This window comes from Diplotaxodon limnothrissa, linkage group LG16 (assembly GCF_057381915.1).
Source record: "Diplotaxodon limnothrissa isolate DT_005_m linkage group LG16, D_limnothrissa_male_GT1.1, whole genome shotgun sequence".
NCBI classification, from domain to species: domain Eukaryota; kingdom Metazoa; phylum Chordata; class Actinopteri; order Cichliformes; family Cichlidae; genus Diplotaxodon; species Diplotaxodon limnothrissa.
The window spans coordinates 21,890,168-21,914,169 of NC_140611.1; the positions used below are offsets into that span (position 1 = coordinate 21,890,168).

Below are 24,002 nucleotides of genomic sequence, written 5' to 3' on the forward strand. Positions count from 1 at the left end.
ATGTCTATTGTTCTGCTGAGTGGTAGAATTAAAGACAGATCTCCCATTATTCCTTTGTTTTATGTTAACCTGTGCAAGGTAAAAAAGTAATGTTAGGCAGTGGACCAAGTCACTGTGAAGTACATATATGAGTCAGTTTTTTATTAGCACACCCTTATTATTCAGTTGCATATCGTTATATAGCTGTATTACGATAACTCACTGAGGAGCACAATACTGTTTTTCCTCAAAAACAGATGATGGTGTTGCAATGTTATGACAACACAGCTTTGGAGAGGTGACACAGGAGGCCCAAAACTGTAGCCACGTCCTTGAACATGAGTAGTTATAACTTCTATCCCTCCCTCCATCCATCCCTCCATCCATCCATCCATCCATTTACTTTCCCTTATACAATTCAAGGATGTGGAGCTGGATGTCTGGAGCAGCTAATCCCCACCTGGCAGCAGGGGTGCATCCTGGCTGGGTAGGTTATCAGAATCCATTACGGACAGAAAACCTCAAATTCACTGTCAAATCCACATCTAAACCAGTTCAGGAGAATGTCTTTGGACTGTGGGCGGAAACTCATATGATAATATCTTCCATTGTACCATTTTGCTTAATAACTCGTTTTTTTAATACTGAAAAAATGTCATTTTGTAATTTAAAAAAATGAAGACAGAGAAGTTCTGTATATTATCCTTTTCATGCTTTTAAAATATATTTGCAAAAGTGTTTTAAGACACGGAGCGAAACTCACCATCGCAGTGGGATCACCGACCTCTTTATCAAGCCCCGCCCACACTCCCGGAACAGGAAGTACCAGCGCGTTGCTGCTGACGTTGGTGCTGTCTAATCTAACGATGGCGTCCACAGATCAGTCCCTCTTGGACTTAACAGATAAGGAAACCCGGGAGAAACTGTCGCTATGGGACCGCCGTGCCGATGCCACGGCTCCCCTCACGGAGAAACAGATGGACTCCGTCCTGGAGATCCGAGCCGCGGCCGAAAAGCTCTCTGTGCCCTCTGAGGTGAGCTGGAGCTCTGGACTCTGCTAGCTAGCTAGCAGTGCTGCTAACTTACTTTCTAAACGCAAGTGATGTCAAATAAAAGTCGAGGCTGCCACTGTATGACCTTAATTCCCCCTTTCATTACGTTACAAGTTAATTTATCTGGCATGTATGTATTTGTGCTTCACCACCTCGTCAACATGTCCAGGTAGTTAGCTTGAAATCAAGGAGCTTAGAAATAAGGAGCCTTGTTTTGTTTTGCAGCTACCCATTGAAGACTTGTGTAGCTTGTCATCTAGATCCTTGCAGTCCCCTTTCACTGCGACTGTTCCCGATTCAACAGAAAACATCCTGCTCAAAGGATTTCAGATGCTCAACATGGAAAACAATAGAATAGAAACTGCACAACAGGTGTCTGACCCAGTCAGCTTTAAGCAGTTATGCACCCAGTCAGATTTACCATACCTTAATAAGATGCATGGGTGTAATATAATTCCTTTTTTTTTTTGTAGTTTTTTGCCTGGTTTGCCAAGCTGCAGGCAAACATGGGCCAGGACGAGAATGCAAAATACAGGTATGTAAATCTTATACTCCTCTGTAGTATCATGCTGTGTGTAGGGCTGGATATTGATAAGATTATATACAAGTTATAGGCTGGATCCTTTACCAGTTGTCTAATTTATTCCTGATCAGCTTTCCAAAAAGATAGGCCTTAATAGGTCATGAATCAAGTTATGTATTAGTCTCAAGTGTACAGTACAAATAACCTCACTGAGGTTCGCATATGCTTCACTGCCATGTGTTTTTCATAAATTTTAATATTTGGTATTGCTCTGCTCCAGAACACCAGGCATTTTTTTGTTTTCAAACCAGCTCTTCATCTAAATAATCATCATTGCATGTCTAAAATCACAATTTTAGTCACCCATCATGCTTGGATTGAATTTTCCCTAATATCGGTTTTCCATCACTTTTATATCAAGATGAAATCTTTTTGCTTGCTCATCGCTGACATAACCTAAATTTGGTGGAAAAAATTAGAGATGAAAATGTAAAACGTGCATCTTCAGTGAAATTCTGGCCCCCTACCCAGCATGTTGGCCATAAGCTCAGCGTTATTCTCTGCTCTGCAAAAATTCTGGACAATGTGCACCAGTGCTTCCAAAGCTGCAGATTCATTTGGTGTCATTTTTCTTTTTGAACTTGTCACCGAGTATCCGTTCAGTTTTCTATCCAGTCATTCTCGTTGTTGACTACTTGGAAAATAATAACTTAAAAAAAAGAACATATACATGAACCAGCAAGTGAAATTTGTAAAGGTGTTGGTGAAAGTGCTTGTTGAACAGTGTATCAGATGTTTGCATTCTGAATCAGAGAAACACATCAGCTTTGATTTAAAGGCGTTATTAAACATGCATAATTCTATTTGCAAGGTTCAAGCTTTCTGTTCGGTCAGACAGTCAGATTTATGTTCACCAGTCATGTTTGAGAAGACATTTGCATGCAGCTTAATAGTTGGTGAGGGCAGCAAAAGAAGAAACGATTGAAATGAGATTTCTAACCATCGGAGATACTCCAACAGTTTTGTTTTTTAAAATCACTTTTTATAAAAGAACTCATTGGCATTTTTAAACAATGACTGGCAGACTGAACAGGAAGGTTTGACCCGGATATCCACTAACTCTGCGAAGGCCAGCAGACAATAGCCAGAGGTTTTCCAGATTGTGTGTGCGTTGACTGGGTGTTTGTTTAGAGGAGGACAAGGTCAAATTACATGTTTTTGAAAGAATAAATCAGAATCAAACATGATGCTCTGTGATGCATCCATCCTTCGTCTGCTTATCCAGTTGAGGGTCGTGGGGGGCTGGAGTCGATCCATCCTACTGTTAGAGGCAGGGTACACCGTGGATAGGTCATTAATCAGGTGTAACACACAGAGACAGATAGCCATTTAAGCTCACATTCACATCTACTGTCAGTTTAGAATCACTGGCCTAACGCCATGCGGGAGGAAGCTGGAATATCCAGAGAGAACCCACGCAGACAGATGTGTGACGGTGCTAAACACTGCATCACCATTCTCTCCCACCTCTGTGCTTTATAAAATGCACCATCATACACTACTCACTCAGTTTTCAGATCTCTTAATTGCAGCAAAGTTGTTTCAAGAGTAAAATGAATGAAGTAAGAAATGACAGCTCACAGTGTGCGCTGCTTTCACATATCATCAGGCATGCGCCGCTGTGTTAGTTTCACTCAGCCAAAAAAGTGCAACCATCAAGTGTCACCTTACTGTTGCTGTTGTCAAATCTTCTAAAGCATGAAGCCAATATTTAGCTTCAGTGCACTATGCTGTCAAAGTTGAATGAAAGGAAGCAAAAGATAATGTCTGCTTTCCACTTAGGAAAACCAGAGATGATCTAAACTGCTACCAGGAACACTGTGATGTTATACTAAAAGATGTCAACACAGCTCTTGAGCACTTGGATTCCCTTCAGAAACAGTACCTGTTTGTGTCCAATAAGACTGGCGCCCTACATGAGGCCTGTGAACAGCTTCTTAAAGAACAGGTGAGATGCGCACGGGCACATCAGACTGTAAGCACTTTCCTTTATTAAAATCAGAAGATCCCTGGTAATCAGAAATTGTATGTACTTTGATGCAATATAAAGCATATATAATTATTAAATAAAGCCATTTTTGGTGTCATTTTGTAAAGATTATTCTTATTTTAAGTTAATCAATATGTGCTTGAAATACTGATTTCCTGCTTTAATTCAAGTTGTTTTACAATAAAATTGTATTAACTGTTTATGAATTCAAGTCAAATTTATATGAAGTCCCCAGTTTTCAACATTAATTGAACACTCACAACTGCCTGAGAAGTAATTTCATGGCAAGATGAAGCCTGTTCCCTCGTTATTTCATGACAAATGAAGAAGATAAAAAAAGCTGTTTTAAATTTGTAATTAAAAGCTTTTCAAAGGAATATGAGGATGTCAGAGAGATGATGATGATGATTCAAGGGAGGGAGATCATCGTTAGGATAAAAAACAAAACAAATGAACCTTCCAGAAAAATAACATCATCTTTGGAAGTGGTCAAATCAGCAAACTGGTGCATTCTTAAAGATAATGAATGCACTGGCCAGCTCAGCTATGCCAAAGAGCCTGAAAGACCACAGAGAACTAAGTGCGTGATGACAGAATTATTTCCATGATTAAGAAAAACTACTTCAAAATATCTAACCAAGTCAACAACACTCTTAAGGTGGTGGATGTATCATTGTCAAGGTCTACAAAGAAGAAAATGAAATTATGGACTATACCAAACCAGGGATGGTAATAATTGTTTCGCCGTTCTCTGAGGAATAAATTAGTACATTGTTGAGTCTGCTGTTAAATGTCTTATAAATGTGTTATAAACTCGAGCTTTTTGCTTTTTGTTCTTTTTTTTCCCCCCACAAGTGTTGGAGATTTGTGCTCAGGCTCGTAGAGACTGGACTGTTGTTAGAAGCTGAACTGAAATTATTAAGCTTCTTATAGCATGATTTTTATTATCTATTTTTGCTTGTTTTAACAATGGTGTTTTGTTTTCTCTCTGTTTGCAGGCAGAACTTGTTGACCTGGCAGAAAGCATACAGCAGAAACTGTCATATTTTAATGAGTTAGAAAACATAAACACGGTAGGCTGTGTCTGTTTGTTTGTTCGTTTGTTAAATGACTAAAACTATGCACTGAAATATGTTTAACTGGTTATTAGATATAGATTTTATTTTCGCACTCAGTTGCTGTAATTTTAAATAAGAAATTATTCTCAATTTTTACATCTTGAAAAATAAGACGAAGTAAAATCTGTAGTTTCTTGTTTTTTTTCTAGATATAGATTTAATTTTTACTGATCTGAAATTATGAATAACACACATAGCAGTGTTTACCAAAAACATTTTTTTTAAATTATAAAAAAGTATTAATTAATTAAAATCGAATGTCTTTGCCTTTGCAGAAACTGAACTCGCCAACCTTGTCTGTAAATAGTGAAGGTTTTATACCAATGCTGTCTAAGTTGGATGACTGCATTGAATATGTTTCATCACATGTAAGTACATTGTGCTGTCAGTTTTGCCTTTGAAGATCTCGTTTTACCTTTTTGTAGGAATATCAGGGATAGAGTAATCAGTAATCAGAAGGATGTGACATTTTTGTTGGAAGCGAATTTCCTTTTATGTAGTGAATGCACATTTACAGCGTGTGATGGAAAAGTTCTGTAAAAAGATCCATTAAAATCAAAAACATGCCCTATATTGTGTTAAAGGTCATATTCTTTTACACCTCTAAAGCATTTTTAGTGCAGATGGTATTTTTTACAACTTTTAGTGGAAGTCTTGTTATTGTCCCTTGCACTTGTGATCTGGATCTCTACCAGCGTGTCAAAACTGCAGACATTGTTGCTGGGAGACAAATCTCATGAGTGGTTCTGATGGTGAGGGAAAATTGTTTTGGTATACCTCCAAAAAAGTGCACTGTGAGCCATCCCGCCGTGCACAATACTTTAGATTGTTTCCTCAAAATGTTCTCCGTCAGACACCTCAGGATGTTACAGTAGAACTCGGCATTGATAAAATTTATGTTGAGCAATAAGCTGCCTTCAGGCTTGGACACTCAGGAGTCATCAACTTAAAAAAATGCTTGCTCATACCCAGAGATCCAGATGTCTTGATGAGCCTCCAGATGAAATCATGTTGAAACAGGAATTTGTGCTTCCTCTCTGTGTGAGTTTGAGGTCCAAAGTGAAATTGCAGAGTGCACAGTGCATGTGGTCAGAACAGGATTTACAGTCTAGAAATAGCACCATGGACACGACCAGCAAGGTGACCTTGAGCGCGTCAAATCTTTTGATGATCATGGAGGTGCTCTCAGAACACTTTAATCACACCTCATATGCTCAGTGTACATTTACAGTGAGTAATCGGGCACCGGTGAGTAATCAGGGATGTAGACAAGGGGGTGGGGATCAGGGAAACGCAGACCAAAATGATAACCTGTGATAACTCCAGAATGAATGATGTTTAACACTTGCTTATCTCTTTTCATTCCAGCCAAGTTTCAAGGACTATCCTGTTTATTTGGCCAAATTTAAACAATGTCTCTCTAAAGCTATGCATTTCATGAAGATTCACATTGTAAACACTATGCAAAACCTCACAAGCCAGTTAACAAAAAGGGTAAGTAAGCATTCTGTTTTTCTTTAGTGCTATTGACCACTGGTACACACACTGTATGCGTTTAGTGGAGTTTAATTTTGATTTCTTTTTGACTCCCACAGGATCCAATGGGTTTAACTAATGCAGACAACGCCTTTACCCTTTACTATGTAAAGTTCAGAGCAGCTTCACCAAAAGTTCGGGTGAGTTTAACGTTCTGTTGCCTGCTATTTATGCAGATCATAATTTTCTACAGTAAAAATCAAAATTTCTTTTTTCCCCTCTTCAGTCATTGATTGAACAGATAGAGCAGCGAGCAGAGAAGATTCCAGAGTGAGTATTTCTTTAGAAAAAGGCAGTAGTGGCAGCGGTAGCATTAACCTTTTATAAATGTATATTTTGTTATAGTTAATGTGCTAAATGAAGTCTTCTATATTTATATTTATGCAAACAGATACCATCAGCTTCTTGATGAAGTTCATCAGTGTTATCTTGATCAAAGAGAGCAGCTCTTAAGTCCCTGCATTACATCCACCATTACTGACTTGACCAGCCAGAACAGCAAAGACCACTGTGCTTTGGTAAGTCTACTTAAAGGCTGGAATGGCTCTTTAGATATAGTAAGGTGACATTTGAGTTTGCTAAGAATGGACAGCTTGGGGCCCTCTGGGATATTTTCTGCACTGTGTTGAAGCACAAAGCTGTGCACATTATAAATGACCTTAACTTGAAGTTGTGAACAGCAGGGGTCCAGAGATTTCTCCTGTTTTATTCAGAAGTGGATTGCTTTGGAGACTAGGTGTTGTCAGTGTATCCCTAGTCATCCATAACAGTGCTGATTATTACGCTTTGTGTCTGAAATTTTAATAGACCCAAAAATTGGCACAATAAAAGTAAAACTTTTTTCTTTTAGTCATCTCCAATTTCATACTTCCGACAAACCCGATCCAGTTTTGAAGCCTGCAAAGGTTCAGTATTTTGACACTATCATGGCATTTGAAGCACTTCTCTAATTGGCTTGATGGGGATGCTATAATTAAAGCATTTCATGCAACAGAACGTCATAACAGCCGCACCATCTGCTCAGGTTATGCATCTTGTTAATGACTGCTGTAATAGGTGGCTGTATCATTTATGTGTGTTTGCTTGTTTGAGGTGAAGCCAAAGTATTTGCAGGCAATACAGCATGTGATCATTATGTGTATTTGTACAGGTTCGCAGTGGCTGTGCCTTTATGGTTCACGTGTGTCAGGATGAACACCAGCTGTACAATGAGTTCTTCTCCAAACCTACACCTAAACTAGAGTGAGCGGTATTCACATTAGTGTTTAGTAGCTCATGCAGGAAATGTGTGTTTGTTTAAGGTGTGGCATTTTAAACAGAACAATAGGCATTTCCAGTTTTGCTTATTATGTGCAGTGTTATGACAGTTTGTATTGTAGTTTAAGGGCTTTTTTTGCATATTTAAATATCGAAATGCCATTACTTAAGTCTTTGATTCTGCCAATGGAAGCTTAGACAGAAAGTATCGCATATGTTTCTTACAATGCATTGAAACAGTTTTTAATATCTGACAGTGAGCTGCTGGAGAAGCTGTGTTTGTCCCTGTATGATGTCCTCCGGCCTCTGATAATTCACATCATCCACCTGGAAACCCTGTCTGAGCTCTGTAGCATCCTCAAGAATGAGATGTTGGAAGATCATGTTCAAAATAATGGTATGTTGGAACTTGGTTCCTTTTTCTTCTTTCTGTAGGCGATTATTTGACTTGCACAGTCATGAAGAGAAGTTAAAAAATAAATTCTGCCAGCTCATCAATATTTCTGACAGTCTTCTTCAGTGCCACATCTCATATCACAACATGTCAGCTGAGTTATTGTCAGGACTCTTTTTCAGCCACTGTTCTGTGTTGTTGATTGATAGACTTGTATCTTGTGGATCGATGTTTTTGTTGCATCACCCAATATTTCTTAAGCTAGAGTTCTTGTATTGCTTGGCTGAAATTCTCCCATAAAATTTAAAATTTCTTTCAAATAATTGCAAAGCCTCTTGGCTCCTGCTCAATCACACTCCACAGTTGGGATGAGGTTTTGATATTGGTGTGGAGTGCCTTTTTTCTGTCCTAACACAGCAGAAATGTTGTGCAGCACCGAGGCAAACTTGAGACATGTTTCTTTTTTTAAAAACTCTTGAGAGCAGTGGTATTTTTTTTGTAGTGTTCTTTCATTACCGTCATTTTCATTTACTGCTTTTCTTCTTATGGACATGTGATCAGAGACAAAGCGAGCTGTGAGTGAGGGTCCTTGGGTCCTTTTTCACATTGTGCTTTTGGCTTGATTTTTGCCAGACACCCACTCCTAGGTAGAGTAGCAACAGACCTGATTTTCTTCATTTTGTGGTGAGTTTGATAAACTCCCAGGTCTGCAAAATTCTGGGATAATTCTGGCTGGATTTGTAGAGTTGATTGATATTGTTTAGTTTCCTGACACCGACCCAGCTTTTAAACATAGTCAGCAAGTTTTCAATAGGGTTGAATTCAGGGCTTTTGGAAGGCCAATCCAGAAGCTCAAGTCTAGGCTGCTCTATCCATTCTGATCCCAGTTTTGATGTGTGTTTGGGATCATTGTCCTGTTGGAACACCCAACTTTGTCCAAGCTTCAGTCATCTAGCTTTTGATTTGAGGTGTGAAGTTGAAGTTTGAAACTTTCCAACTTGTATAAATTTATATAATTCACTTTCTTAGATCGTCATAATATTCAGGTTATAGTTCAGACCCTAAAGCAAAGTAGTGGTTGAACTGTAAACTGACCTGCGTGCTTTCATGCAGCTGCTCAGCTGGGGGCCTTTGATGCCGTTGTGAAGCAGATGCTGGAGGACGTTCAGGAGAGGCTGGTCTATAGGACTCACATTTATATCCAGACCGATATCATAGGCTACAAACCAGCTCCAGGGGATCTGGCTTACCCTGAAAAACTGGAGATGATGGAGGTAAGGTTTTTATATGTTCCTTTTTAAGATCTCTGTTATGTAGTTTTGCAGGCAAGCTTTAAGGGATAATTTGGTTTGGTTCTTATTCAAAGGCAGTGGTCCAATCCAAATATGTGCCCTAAGACCTAAACAGTTCACCTAGTATGTGATTGAGTGTTAAAAGATGCAATTGCTCAAAATATTACGAGTAGGAGTAAATAAGACTTTTGACATGTCTTATTACTTTTGTAGTGACCAAACATGTTATATACTGTTGTTGGTTTGGGACTTTATACTTTTTTTTGTCTTAAGAGTAAAGATACTTGAGAAATAACAATAACTTGAGGTTAAATTGGTTCCTTTGTGTTTGTATAACTTTGTCTAAATCTTCTGGAGCTCACCTAGTTGGTGCTTTGATGTCTGGGTAACATCTTGCTGAGTGGGGACTTTTTTTTTTAAACACAGTGCTAACCTTTGGCATAAAGCTAAATGTATCTCTCCCTATAATTTATGATATTTTTGCCACTTAATTTTCCATTAAAGGTCTATTTTTAAAAAGGTTTTGGTGGAACTGAAGTCATTATTAGTCATTAACCATCTGTGCCCTCCTCAAAACCACCAGTCAGAAACAGTCATTTCACCTTGCAGAACATAGGAGTTACCCTTTAAAACATCACAGCTGAGGCAGCTGTTTTAGCTGCTGATTGGAAAGGCCTGTCTAACAAAAAGAGGTGTAGAGGTGAAAGTATTCCTGAATACGGCATGCACTTTAACTGATACAATTTTTGGGTTAGCTGGCTGAAGCACATTTTGCTGCTGATGTCTTTCACAGCAGTAAAGTGCTTTTGCTTCCTTTTTTTTGTAGGGAATACGCTGTGAATGAGTTCCTCATACAACGTCCTTTCAAAGAACCAGAACTGTCATTCTAACTTATAAATTCTGTTATGTGCTGTGGTGTCATAGTATATACTTGTCCCTCTACATATGCTTTTTTTAAATAAATAAATACTGCTGTAATACTTTCAGCTTCTATGCAGTTAGCTGCTATGCAACCTCGATGTAATTAGTGCTGCAAAAATAGTATTTTCATATACTGTGTATGTATTTTATTTATTTCTTTTTTTATTGTTGATACACTAGTTTAAATTATATGTCAGTAGAAAGGAAAAGTGGTGATCACAAGCTCCCACGTAAGTGTTTTTTCATACGCACCATTAGCACTGTCTGCAGGTCCATGAAAATATATTTTAAGTGTGAATTTAAGCCTTAGAAAACTTAAGTTTCATGAATGTCTGAACGTGTTGTTAAATATGCCTTTGAATTGTTACTAATGTCTTAAAATCTTCTAATGTCTTGCATACATACACTTTCTCAAACTCACACATTCTCTGATATTTCCTCTGATATTTATGAGTCTTTTTGTCTCGCTTCTTTGACTTTTTAAGTTTTATTTTATGTTAAACTTTCAAAGACCCATAGATTTCTTCTGTAGAAGAGACATCTAACGCTTTCTGTCTGCAGCTTCATAATAAGTTTGAATGTTTTAAGCTGAATTATGCAAATTTATTACTGTGGAATTTCTTTGGTCTTGTGAATACTCAAATGCCGTTAGATATGCCTTTGAGTCCTAACTTTTATTTAATGACTTTTAAATGTTTTGCACCTACACTTTTTTTCCCCATTAACATCAGATCACCCTGATGTTCTTAGTATTTCTTAGATGTTTATCTGACTTCCTGTTTGTATACAAACTTGTTTTGCAAGTAAAATTTTATATTCATTTAGCCTTTTCGAAACCCGTGGGCCTCCCGTTGAAGCAAAAGTGGAAGAACATGACTTTCCAGAATCTTAAAATGTTCCTGCCTACCAACTCTCGCGTTTTACTTTCCCTGTCTTCAATAGAAAATTGCTCAGAGCTTGAAGGAAGAGCAGATGAAGCAGATGTCACAGGAGTCCGTTTTTTCTGATGTACAGCTTGACGATTCTAGTGGAAGAAGAAACAGCAGCGCTGGTCTGTGTTTCCAGATTGTGACACTAGCTTCCTGACAGTGTTTGGTGTTGCTGTCATTTATTGCCCAATGGCTTCTCCTCTTTTGAATATAGGCAAAGTAGAAGCATCTCGCCTCCAGACATCCGTCTCTCCTGCAGATCTGCATGGCATGTGGTACCCTACCGTCAGACGAACACTGGTTTGTCTGTCCAAGCTCTACAGATGTATTGATGTGAGTTCTTTGTGTTATTAGTTGTTGTTTTTTGTATGGAAACATGTACAGCGTTTATTTTAACGCTTTTAAATTTCTTATTCGTGCATTTCCAACTCTTGGTCTTTTTCCAGAAAGCAGTCTTCCAGGGTTTATCTCAAGAAGCCTTATCTGCCTGCATCCAGTCCCTGCTTAAAGCTTCTGATATCATCCTTAAAAACAAGGTTGGCATGCAGCGTAGAGTATGCCTTTGTATTTCTTCTGAGCTTTTAAAATTGCATTTTTATTAAAAAAAATAGTCTGGAAAGTGCCTTTCTTTTTACGTAGTAAATAAGATGTGGTCCCCGCTAATGAAAAATCCCTTCAGGCTACAAGATCCTTAACTAAAGCAGCTGGGATGTCATTTAAAGTTTATTTTAATCGGTACTTTGTTATGCTCCACAGAGTGTTCAGCAGACCATCCCTTATTTATGGGCTTCTCTCACCTTCAAATTTGCTGTCAATATCTGTGCTAACTGGCCCATTTCAACCTAACGCTTTAAATTAAAGCAGCAGCATCAGTCTCAGAGGACACATTCCCACCCCTTGTTGATGTCTTTTTCCAATGTTTTAGTTGCTAGTTGAGCAATAAATGATTTCAGATGCCTTTTTCCCCCCCTCACAGTAATATGTCTCTTTCTGGCTATGGTTAATCAGCAGTTATTAATTAGGCATATTCCCTTATCGTCACTGAGCCCATGCTTTTTATGTTCTCTGTAGTTTGGATAGTCATCAGATGTCCTTTTGTTCTTGGCTGCCTGCAGTGTGGATTTTACCGTGTGCCTTTTACGTTCTGTAGACACAAATAGATGGGCAACTTTTCCTGATCAAGCACCTGCTGATAATGCGTGAACAGATTGCCCCATTTCACACCGATTTTGCCATCAAGGAAATCTCACTGGACCTGAAAAAAACGCGAGGTAAGATAATTAAAGGTGGAGGGAACATTGACGTTCAGCTCCATAAAGCCACTCATTACATTTTCATGCTCATTAAGCAACTTGTGCCTATCACATGCACCGGTGGCAACAATTAATGTGGAAATTGTAATCCAACACTATAATGTACATTAACCAGTGGCACACAGGGCAGATTTGCTCTCCCATCACCCTTCTCATAGTCAGTAAAGTATTACATGTGGCCACTAGAGGGCAATCTAATTCTGCACCAGCACAGATTTAGCGTCTCTTCTGTTTTTTCTTCTTTTTTTTTGGTTAAGATGCTGCCTTCAAAATCCTGAACCCTAAGGCTGTTCCCAAATTCTTCCGACTTAACAGTCACAACGCCATACTTGAATTCCTGTTGGAGGTAGTGTTTTTTTTTCTTCACCTTTTTTGACTAAATATACCATACACTTTATGTACTTTGATAGCACCCTGCCTGAGGGAAATGCCACTTGATAGTCCTAAAGCCTTTTTCTCTGTGGCCCCCAGGGAACACCAGAGATAAAGGAGCACTACATTGACTCTAAGAAGGATGTGGACCGACACCTGAAGTTCAGCTGTGAGCAGTTTATTCAGCAGCAGACTCAGATCTTTGTGGGGAACCTTGAGGAGTTTCTCACCAAGGTAATTGTTAGAGCGAAGGCAGAGTTAGCCTCAGGCAGCAAAGGCTCATCCTGACCTTCATTTTTTTCAGCTTTTACCTTTTACAAACATTATTTGCTTATTCAGTGATCACTGAAGGTCTCGGTACTTAACTGACAAGCGAAGATAAAATGACAGTTTGGTTTTTTTTCTTCATCGAGAAAATCTAATTCAGCGTGTGTATATATGTGTTCTTGTGCTTTGTGTTCTTTAACTGCAATAATTCTACCAGGTAACACACTGCCTATGCCTTCTTTCTACCTACCAGACTCTGTTTTGTGCTATTATTTATGTAAATACCGCTGTGATTGAATTAGTTTAAATGGCAGCAGACCCTCTTGTGCTTGTTTTCTTACCATAAATGACACAATTTAAGCCTTTTCAAATTTTCATGTTTTACCTTGGCTGCGTCTGCTTTCAGGTTGCAGCTCTTAAAACTATGGCCATCCAAGGTGGTCCCACGTACAGTATGTCTCAGCAACCTTGGGCACAGCCAGGTAAGATTTGTCTCAGGAAATGCCATAAGCATCGTACTGTAATTCATCAAAACCTGTATAGTAAATGCTAGAGGGCATGTCAGTGTTTTTTTTCTTTCTCTCTTTTCAGCAAAGATCAACGATATAGTGATGGCTACCTACCGCGTGATGAAGAGCAAGCTGCCAAGCACTTTACAGAGCATGTCCTTGTACTTGGCCAATAGAGACACAGAGTTCATCCTTTTCAAGCCTGTCCGGGTGGGTGGCAGCAAACCAAGGATATAGCATGTTACTACATGAGTCACTTTCTTTTTAAGCCATTGTTAAAGCTCGAGGAATCCAAGAATCCTTTAAGACTGTCTTTACAAAGCAGGGATATTATGCTCCCCAAGGTCCAATCAGCAGTTTTTAATAATATAAATAACACTGTATTTGCATGTATCATTTTTCGAGAGCTATAGAAAAAGGTCACGTTTGAAATCTACTTTTGGAATGACTCTTGTTTAAATTTTGGCTTTTAGATTGTGCCTTTAGCTGTAAATTGTTAGTGAGATTGAACTCTAATAGAGAAATCTTTGTGCTGCCTGTGTACTATTCGTCAAGGTGCCAGGTGAGGCTGAATGAGAGAGAAACAAAATTCAGCGGTTGACATGGAAACAAGATAGCGAGGGGACATAGGCCAGATGGAAATGCGGTTTTAATTTCCTTCCAGCACTCAGTAATAGGATGGCTTTTTCCACAGAATAACATCCAGCAGGTATTCCAAAGACTGCACGCTTTGCTTCAGGAGGAATACAGTGGAGAAGACCTTCAAATCATTGCATGTCCATCTATGGAGCAGGTACAGCACTGTGGGATTAGCACTGCCTAAAGGCATCTGACTTAGTTTTAATAACACTGCTGCAGCATCCAAAACTGCTGAAAGCAACTTGAGTGAAGAAACATTAAATAAGGTATATCAGCTAAGGCACGGTGAGCACTCATCATTTTTCACGGCTCTCTTTCAGATTAACCTGCTGCTGTCTGTGAATAAGTAATGTGGGGTGTAAGGATTCTGATTTAACTGCCTCTGGATAGTGATGGGCTGCTCCAGCGCCGGCCATGACCAGGAGCTTTGAGGTTGAGTGGGCGAGATGACCAGATGACTGCACCTGAGCTGCATGCTGGACCAGGAGAACTGAACCAACAGCAAAAAAAAGAAAAATCAGCACAGGGCCAAAGAATTTCCTATAGAAACTCAAGTAGCTACAAGTATGAAGGGGGTTCGGGTGAAGTCTACACACAAACTGGGAAGTGGAGATTATCCTGTGGGTTACTGAGTTGATCATTTTGTTTGACTAAAATTAAATGTGGTGTTGGGGGTTTTAAGGTTGCTTTGTTGTAGAACAAATCCACTTTGAAAAGGGCGGATTTGTGATTACAGTTGCATCTCTCTGTACACCAAATTGAATTTGCACACTCTGTGATGGTGGGGTGCAGGCAGCGGCGCTTCAGGTGCACGAATGGAGCCACTAAGCAGTCGCTCATCAGCGCAGGTAGCTAACAGCCAGTAAAAGGGGCTCACATTCAGAGCTCCCTTGAGTGGTTTGGAAGGGTAAGAGAAAATGCTGCAAAATGTTTTATTCATCTATTTTAAACTGTAAGAGTCTTTGTAACACAGTTAACAGAAATATGATGACCTGTAGTACGTGTGTCTCAGATCCAACAAAGTTTTCCCCTCTAATCAACGCAAAATCCAAGCAGCTGTTTTTTCACCTCCTTACAAATTGTTTTCTTATTTCTATTGCAAGTGTGTAAAGACAATGGAATGTTATGTTTTATACTTTTTCCTTTTATAACTAAGTTTATTAAAACAAATATACTTCTACTCTATCACAATAATAGACTGTTGGGAGCTGTGCCCTGCACATGACTTGTGGGTATGTTTCCTGCAAGGTAACAAAAGTAACAGGACATTATACATGTAACTTTTGCGTAGCTCTGTCCGATGTAAAATGATGTGTACAGTTATTATATTTAAGGACATTCTGATTTAAAAAAAAAAAAAAAAAAAAAGTTGATGATCTTCGGCTCGTTTTATAAAGCTCTTTGTCACTGAATTCAAATTCGGAGCACACTGCAGCTTTAGTCACTTCAAACAAATGAGAAACTGCCATTCAAGGACATCATCGGCTTTAGGGGGTCTTCTTGGCAGACCGTTGCTGTTTCACTGGCAGCTGCCGTCTTTCCATGTGAGAGATGAAGCTTTGCTGGGGCTTGACCTTCTGTGGACTGACAGGCTTTTGATAGGTGATGAGGGACTGGATGTTCTGGAGCAGGACATTGATCTCTGCACTCTTCTGCTGCAGATACCTCTGAAGCATGTCAGGCTCTGGCAGCATTAGACCTTTGCCTTGATTCAGCTGCGACAGCAAGGCAGTAGAAAGGAGAATCAATGCTTTGGTCTAAAATTAGGTTTGCTCTTCGTATCTTGTATTCCTGCAATTCCTAAAAAACTATAATAATAACACAAGCCACACTAACTTACTTTCAGTTTTGTCCAAACTTTACACTGACTTTATCAGTGTTTTGGATTGAATGCAGTTGTGTTGGGCAGAAGTGCTGTCACTGTGAAACACTACATGATGCTTATTGTCAAGACAGCTCCGGTGTTTTGCTTTTGTTTTGTTTTCCTTAAAATGTTTTGAGTTACTACAGTACGTGCCTCCACATGAAGTCAGATTTACCCTTATAAAGAGAAGCAGCGGCTGAACAATAAACCCCTCAGGGGTCTTACTGTCTCTTCCAGATCGTTTGTCATTTCCTTCTGCTGCCAAGTTTGTCAATAATTGAACAGTGAAACTTGAAATTCTTCAACAGAAACATGCTGAGAACAAAACAGAATTTAATTATATAGTAAAATGCTCATTTTATACCAATTACATTTCCACTATGAAGAAAAATAGGAAAAATATTATAGAACCAATTATAGCCATCTCCTTGGTAACCAGTAACCTGTCCTAAGTTGCTTCAGTGTGAAGCTGCTAATTTTTGTCTTTAGAGGATCACACATAGAAGACCATTCAGCTGTCAGAATAGCTGATTTTATATGTATTTATATAGTTAAGGCTGGTAATCAAAAGGATGTGCGATTGTTTGGTGAATCTCTGATCTTCAATTAGATATACACTAAAGACTCACATGAATTTTCTATCTGAAAATTTTTTTTTAAAATGTTTCGTAAGTGGTGCAACCCCTGATGAGCCAAATTTATTCATCAAAGAAGAACAAAATTAAAGGAACACACAGAAAACACATCAGATCTTAATGGGGAGAAAAAACAATATTGACTGGGTAATGTGTTAGGAACAAAAGGATGCCACATCATCTGATGGGAATGAAAATGAAAATGGGTGTGTTTGATTTCTACAGAGAGCAGAAATCAAACACACCCAAAAAATTCAAAGTGAAAAAACGATGTAGTAGTCTACTCCATGTTACAAAATGGAACTCAGTAGTTTGTATGGCCCCACATTCATTGTATGTGTATTGTGTGCATGCCTGACAGCGTCGGGACGTGCTCCTAAAGAGAAAACAGATGGTGTCTTGGGGGATCTCCTCCCAGGTCTGGACCAGGGGACCACTGAGCTCCTGGAGAGTCATTCCAGCTGCTGGATGGTAAAACATAATGTCACAGAGGTGCTTTGTGTTCTTTAGATTTTGCAAGCATGGATGCCAGTCAACAGTATCTAATCCTTTATCCAACTGGAACTTTCTCCATACTCTCTTCACATAAGACTGGGCTTTGTTATGCACTTGGAGAAACCCAGGACCTTCTGCACCAGGTTCTAAGCATATGGAGAATTTTTATACATGCAATCAGGACATAGAGGTCTATGCATCCCTCCAGCCATCACACTGGTCATGCTGATCGATATTACAGACAGCATAATGTTCTCCACGGCTTCCTTGGAGCCTTTCACGTCAGTCACATATTCAGGGTGAACCTGCTCTCATCTGTGAATAGCACAGGGTGCCAGTGGTGAACCTGCCAATTCTGGTATTCTATAGGAAATGCTAATTGGGCTCCACAGTGCTGGGCAGTGAGCACAGGAGCCACAAGAGGAGGTCAGGCCCTCAGGCCACCTTCATGAAGTCTGTTTCTCATTGTTTGGTCAGAGACATTTTGTGCCTCTGGCAGTGCTCACTTTGTTCCTCCTTGCACCAAAGACTGCTGATGGGTTAAGGAGCTAGAGTAACTGTCTTGTGGAATCTCCTCCATGGTTTTGGGATCGCTGGAAGTCACAACACAACCTTCTGGCAATGGTTCATATTGATGTGCGTTCTTGGAGGAGTTGGACCTGTGTGTGCTTCCTTTGCAGTGTCGAGGTAATCACCTCATGCATAGAAAGGTAATACAAAAATGTAATGTTGGAAGCCACCAGAATTGTTAGCAGTACTGACCTTTGATCTATCTACACCGCTGGGTCCCCATCAGCCACATTTTCTTCAGCAATAACTACCGCAGGCTTCAGGAAATCCTCTGATATCTCACAAGCTGCCTTCTTCACAGAAGCAGTCATTATTTATTCATTCACTCATTTTTATTATCATTTGTTTGTTAGAGAGGCAGAGAAGAGCGTTTTGGTAAAAATCTAAGCGGAAATGTTTTTATTTTAAAGGCCACGAATCTGGATTGATGTTTTTTGAGCTCTTGTCTTTTAAGAGTAATTTCAAATGGTGCTTGATTTAAGATTTTATTTATCCAGGCAGACAAATCCAAATTATTCCAAAAGATAAACAAATGGAGGTGATTTAATTCTAATCTAACAATCATTGTTTGGTTAAAGCAGACTCAAACAGAACTTCTTGGGATACCTCATGTCTTTTAGTGAATTTGGATGGTTGGGTCACAGAGAATGACTGAGAGGACATGCTCACACCGCAAAAGCACTAAAATTTGACTTATTCAGCCTTGATAGCTTACTTCTGAACCTGAATCACAGGCTATTGGCATTGTAGCTTACATAAGAGTGCTCCAATCGAAAGCTGCCAAATCCAAATTCAAAACTTGGAGTAAACTCCAGATCTGCTTAATGTATCACTGAATAATGGGGGAACAGGCTTCACCTGGCTATAAAACTGTTAGTCAGTTGTCCGATCATCTTTGAGGCTCTGAAATAGTGCACGATGTATAAAAATGGTTGTCTTTTCTAAATGGCTAATGCATTTACTTAGGTTAAACCCGATGGATTAAAGCTGAAAGACTTATCCAACCCAGTTTACTGTGTGAAGCTCAACTGAGGCTCATTGTTAAGTCACAAATTCACTAGGTTCTAAACAAAGTAGTGCTCATATATCAGAATTGGATATTTGATGTTTTAAATTACCTCGGTTTGTTTGATATCCCCAGTAATCGTAACTCACTGCTGCACACAGTGACTTCTGTGAGCAAAATCACTTATTTTCACTTCAGTCAGTTTTTATTTATCATGAGCTGCACACACACACACTCACACACACACACATTCTTACCTCTTTTGGGTCATTGCTGTTGACTATCAGATCGCTGGTCACCGGGGGTTTCTTCAGCGGCTGGCAGCACTCACATCAAATGTTCAGCACGGTCTGCGGCAATGCCTCTGATCCACTTGACGTTGGGGGTCTGAAGACATTATTTGAATAGATGCTTTTCATTCTCTTCTCTCTGTCTTTGTCTCTAAAAGACACTGTCAGAAACACAGCATCTAAATATCCCAGCAGCTAATGAGGTATTCAAAGACAGGGTCGGAGACGGACACATTTTAAAACAAGCAAAAGCCCCTACAGGCAAGCTTTGATGCAAAAAAGAAAAAGAAAGAAATGCACACTAATTGCATGGTCCATAAATGAATTCACATTTATAGCAGGGGATGAAAACCAGCAGTTTAAAAGTAGTACTTTCTTGCATACCTTGTCCAGACTAGTTAGCAGCTCATTCGTTTCTCGTTGGCAGGCTGGAGGAGCTGGGGGAGTTTCCGTGCTGAGCAAATCCAACACTTCATTATCTGGGGATATCTCCACCTCAGATTTCGTGTTTTTAGGAACACTCTGAGGAGAAAAAAAAAAAACAAAGACACTTCATAATTTATTAAATTCTTTGAGGTCTTTAACTTGTGCTTCATGAATAAATCAAAACCGTGAAACTCGGTCTCTGGATACCATGTCATATCATCTTTCACAAGATAAAACTTACACTGTGACAAGGATAGACAAGGCTCTGAAAACCCACATTCAGTATTTCTTTGGCAATAGGAAAAAGATCTCTGAAAAACACAAAAAAGCCTCCGTGTATGCTAATTGTATCAATTCACCATTTATTTCTCGACTCTCCAGAAAAAAAGGGTGTTTTTAAATGTTGATTTAATAGCATAAAACACTAGAATCTAGCTACACTAGGCAAATTAGACAATTCCTCGAGAGATTATTGTTGTAAACATTCTCCGTAGTATATATCCTGATTATAACCTTCCTTTTTGTACAAATGTTGATTTTTTTTTCTTCTTTCTTTTGTTGTCTCCATCTCACTTGATTTGCCTAGCGAGTCAGGTTTTTGCATCATTACTGTGATACTTTTGGAGATGCGCAGAGAAACCACAAAAAAAGGAAGAAGCAGACACAGAATGGACGGATAAAAACAACAATTTTCACCGCTAGTGTAAGCAATTGTGTCTATAAGACACCACAACAGGGAAAAAACTTTACCTCAAGTTCTTTAAATCCTACCTCATCTTCTGTTTGATCTCTCCTGTTCTCGCCACAGCCATTAGTGTACAGGACTGTGCACAGTATATGGTGTGGATAAAAGCAAAATCAAAAGCTTTACGGACTTTAGATGTTTAGAGTCTTATCCATCAAACAGGTACCATTAGCTTGGTATATTTGATTGGTTCCAAATTCATCCTGCTGCATGACAACAAGGCAAACACGCAGCCAGAGACATAAAAGACTATCGTCAGTGACAAGCAAAACAACGAAGCATGCAACAGATGGTATGATCCTCTCAGAAGTCTGATCTTAATATCTACTTAGTAGGAAAGAACACAAAGAAACTAAGCAACCGAGTCAGTCTGAGTGGGCCTACCGTCTTCAAAAACCATGTGCATATACAACTAAAGCACAACAACTGCATTATTCTTAAATTAAGATAATTAGTAGTGTCTTATGTGTAATTAAAAGCTAACATTTTAGTTAGAATACACTGCCTGGCATGTCAGTGTGTAAGATTTTTCTACAGTGATACATTTTTCATTTACAATTTCAGTGATTTGCACAGGATATGCCAGTTTCACTACATGCTGAACACTTTTCCAGTTATTTATATATACTGTATATTTAAATATAACATGTGATAGTATGGATCCAGTTTGTTGTGCATTTCCAATGACACTGAAAACCTTGTTAAATATACTTTACACTACTGTACTTAATCACGCTCATGCCAACAAAGCAGAGGAGGGAAGAGCCAAAAGAAAAAGACATTGCTACCAACATTTTTGCCTCAGCGCTGTGTTGTGTGTCATGATCCGTACAACTTGGACAAGTTAACACGGCGTTATGGTCATGGTTAGTACATGCCATTTAAATCTCTGGGGAATGTGTTAATTGACAGTCTTCTTATGGGCCATTTTTATTAGCGGGAACAGGAGGTTGAGATGGACGTGGCAGAATTGATGATGCTGAGCTTTTCACTGGGAGTGACCTGGAGGGACAGGATTAGACGTGGGTAGACCTGAGCTGTTCTTCTGACAATTTCCCTACAACTTGTCCTTCTGACAGCTCAGGTTGAGTGGATTGGTGACAAAGTAAGAGCGGTAATGTTGAGATGGGTTGGACATATGCAGAGGAGGGATAGTGGATATATTGGGCAAAGGCTGTTGAATATGGAGCTGCCAGCCAGGAGTAAAAGGGGACGAGCACAGAGAAGGTTTATGGATGTTGTGAGAGACGAAATGGCGATTTCTGGGGTGGCAGAAGAAAATGCTAGTGATAGCAGGAAATACAGGCAGAAGATCCACTGTGGCGACACCAAAAGGGAACAGCCGAAAGAAGAAATGGTCAAAATCAATCTTCAATTACTGAAAAAATAAGTTTCATTTTAACAGAGTGAAAAAAATGCAACGAATTTGAGACTCATCTATTTTCAGTGTACATTTACAGGAATGTTTTGACACAACATGTATGGTAGTATGGAGACTGAAAAGTTTATAGTTGCCTCACAATGTATGTATTGGGATGCTACGGACATGATTAATTTATGAAAGGATTTCTACAAGTTTGATTTTTATATGCTCTGCACAAAAAACAGCCATCCCTTATACCGTTCTAGAAAGACTCCTAGATAACAAATGAGATGAAAAAAATGTCAGAGAGGAACCTAAGTGGATAGCAATTATGATGAAAATAAAATCTTTAGTATTTTTTTGTTTATTAACTTTAAAGAAATTGCACAAGACTGGCAAGTATGACCTATTAAGAATTAATTCAGACTGACTCACTACAGCTGGGCAGACAGAGCAAGAGTGCATGCAGTTTAACCATTTCATATAAATTAGAAATAGCATACAGAATGTGAAAAAAATAGTATTGCGATGTGTCCGGCTGAATGGTAACGTATTAGCAGTCAACAATTTATTGCAAGATGACCGGTTGTTATCTGTTATGTTTAAAAGATTTCGTATAAATGGCGAATAATTCATAGCGCTAGGAAGAACGAGGAAAGACAGAATGGACTGTGTTTACCATTTAATGTGTGTGTGTGTGTGTGTGTGTGTGTGTGTGTGTGTGTGTGTGTGTGTGTGTGTGTGTGTGTGTGTGTGTGTGTGTGTAGCTGCTGATCAAATCTTTTACAATCTGAATGCAACCGTGAATGACTTTGCACCATATTATTCAAACAAATCTGAAATAATGCAATGCTGTAAAACGCCATCGCTGCCATAAAAGAGGCGAGCTTTTTGCCAATTCTGTATTTCTCTCTTAATTTACATCGGCCTTTATCTTTCCGGGTCACTTCTCCTTCTCCATTTGTTTGTTAAACCACTGCATCTGGGGAAGGAAAATGTAATGTGGCTTAATGTGGTGCAGATTTGCAGAGTGGTGGAACTTGCAGGTCTGCATCAGGCCAAGCAGAAAGTAAGTCTCTGTGCTTGTCATTTGGAACACTGTGCTCTGGCTTTTTATGATTCTTTAGAAACGAAAGACAAAAAATGCTTCATTAAAATCAAAATGACACATTATCCCTTTTCAAATTTATTTTTCTTTTCTTTACAACTAATGATTATCATGAATGGCTGCTCTGATATACTGCGTGGTTTATAATGGAGGCTCCCGCTGTATATTTTTCACGTATAAGAGCGGCATATCAAATCATCGCAAGCACAGTTTGTAGTGCATAAATTTACCATTAACAACTTTAAGCTTTGACCTCAGATGAAGCTTAATATTTCCATGATGTGCGAAGGTGAAATAGGTTACGTGCATTTTTAGGGGGATATGCACACACACAAACTGATGTGCAGCCCAAGAGTGAAGGTGAGAAGCTTGAAGGGAAGGTTGCATACTTGTGGATAAAAATACAGCCAATTCCTGCACCTCCTCAGATCTCCGGTCTCACCAAAGCAGAGACCTCTACCAGGGGTCAGATTCAACCTTTAAACATACCACAGAGATTAGTGAGGCAGCTGGTCCAAAGGTCTTTAAAGAAACCTATCAAAAAAACTGCAGGTTTGAATTGGTTTTCAACATTAATTTTATATTTGGTTAAAAGGAATAGTTTTACATTTTGGAGATCGCACTTCTCCTCTAATAAAATAAATTAGATGAAAGCTTAGGTAATCTTTTACTGAGGTCATATACCAGACTATTTATGTGGGAGGAAGTTTTACTACATTTGGAGACAGGAGGCAAGTTGCAACTAGTATTTTACTGAGATGAGCTAAGAAGCTGCATATTTGCTATAAAGACAGGAGAGTGGTATCCATCTGCACATCTTCTTCTAATTCTCCACCACAAAGCAAATATGTTTCTTAAAATGTCAAACCATTACCTCAAGGCCTCATTTTTAGAAAGCCCTCTGTTTAAATCCATTTCATAACCCTTATAGAGTAACAATTACCATATCATTCCACTGGGATGATAGCATGTGGAACAGCTTTTATTTTGCAAAAATGCCTTTGATGCTGGGCGCTACGTCCTTTCTACCAGGATTATGTAAGTGAAGTCAGCAGCTTCTGCGGAAGATATTATAATGGCTGCTTTCCCAGAAGGACAGCTTTGTCTATTAAGGATCATTAACACTGTGCAAACCTTTTATCAAAGGGAACAAATGTAGTCTCTCATTTGTACTTTGACCTTGTCCTTGATCGTCCACTTTCAGCACTGCTTAAAAGGATGCAAAACATTATCCGTTCCATTCACGCATAAGGTCAGAAAACATTTCCCACTTTTGTGGAACTGCTTAATTAGCCTGCCTCCTTTAGCTGTGACACGAAGCCAAATAAACACAATCGGCTCAACACTTT

At 39.1% G+C, this 24,002-nt stretch overlaps 1 protein-coding gene across 1 annotated transcript; it reads left to right on the forward strand.

The window, feature by feature from the left end:
- The first annotated feature begins 818 nt into the window (after positions 1 to 818).
- Positions 819 to 15,278, forward strand: cog3 (component of oligomeric golgi complex 3). The gene is made up of 23 exons (XM_085373883.1): positions 819 to 1,013; positions 1,257 to 1,403; positions 1,505 to 1,566; positions 3,397 to 3,562; positions 4,603 to 4,677; positions 4,998 to 5,090; positions 6,091 to 6,216; positions 6,318 to 6,398; positions 6,485 to 6,528; positions 6,650 to 6,776; positions 7,409 to 7,500; positions 7,773 to 7,912; positions 9,023 to 9,183; positions 11,065 to 11,173; positions 11,266 to 11,384; positions 11,498 to 11,587; positions 12,202 to 12,322; positions 12,622 to 12,710; positions 12,836 to 12,970; positions 13,410 to 13,485; positions 13,595 to 13,722; positions 14,207 to 14,305; positions 14,472 to 15,278. The coding sequence occupies exons 1-23, from the start codon at positions 846 to 848 to the stop codon at positions 14,499 to 14,501; spliced, it is 2,478 nt and encodes an 825-aa protein (XP_085230009.1). The 5' UTR covers positions 819 to 845; the 3' UTR covers positions 14,502 to 15,278.
- Positions 15,279 to 24,002: the final 8,724 nt, after the last annotated feature.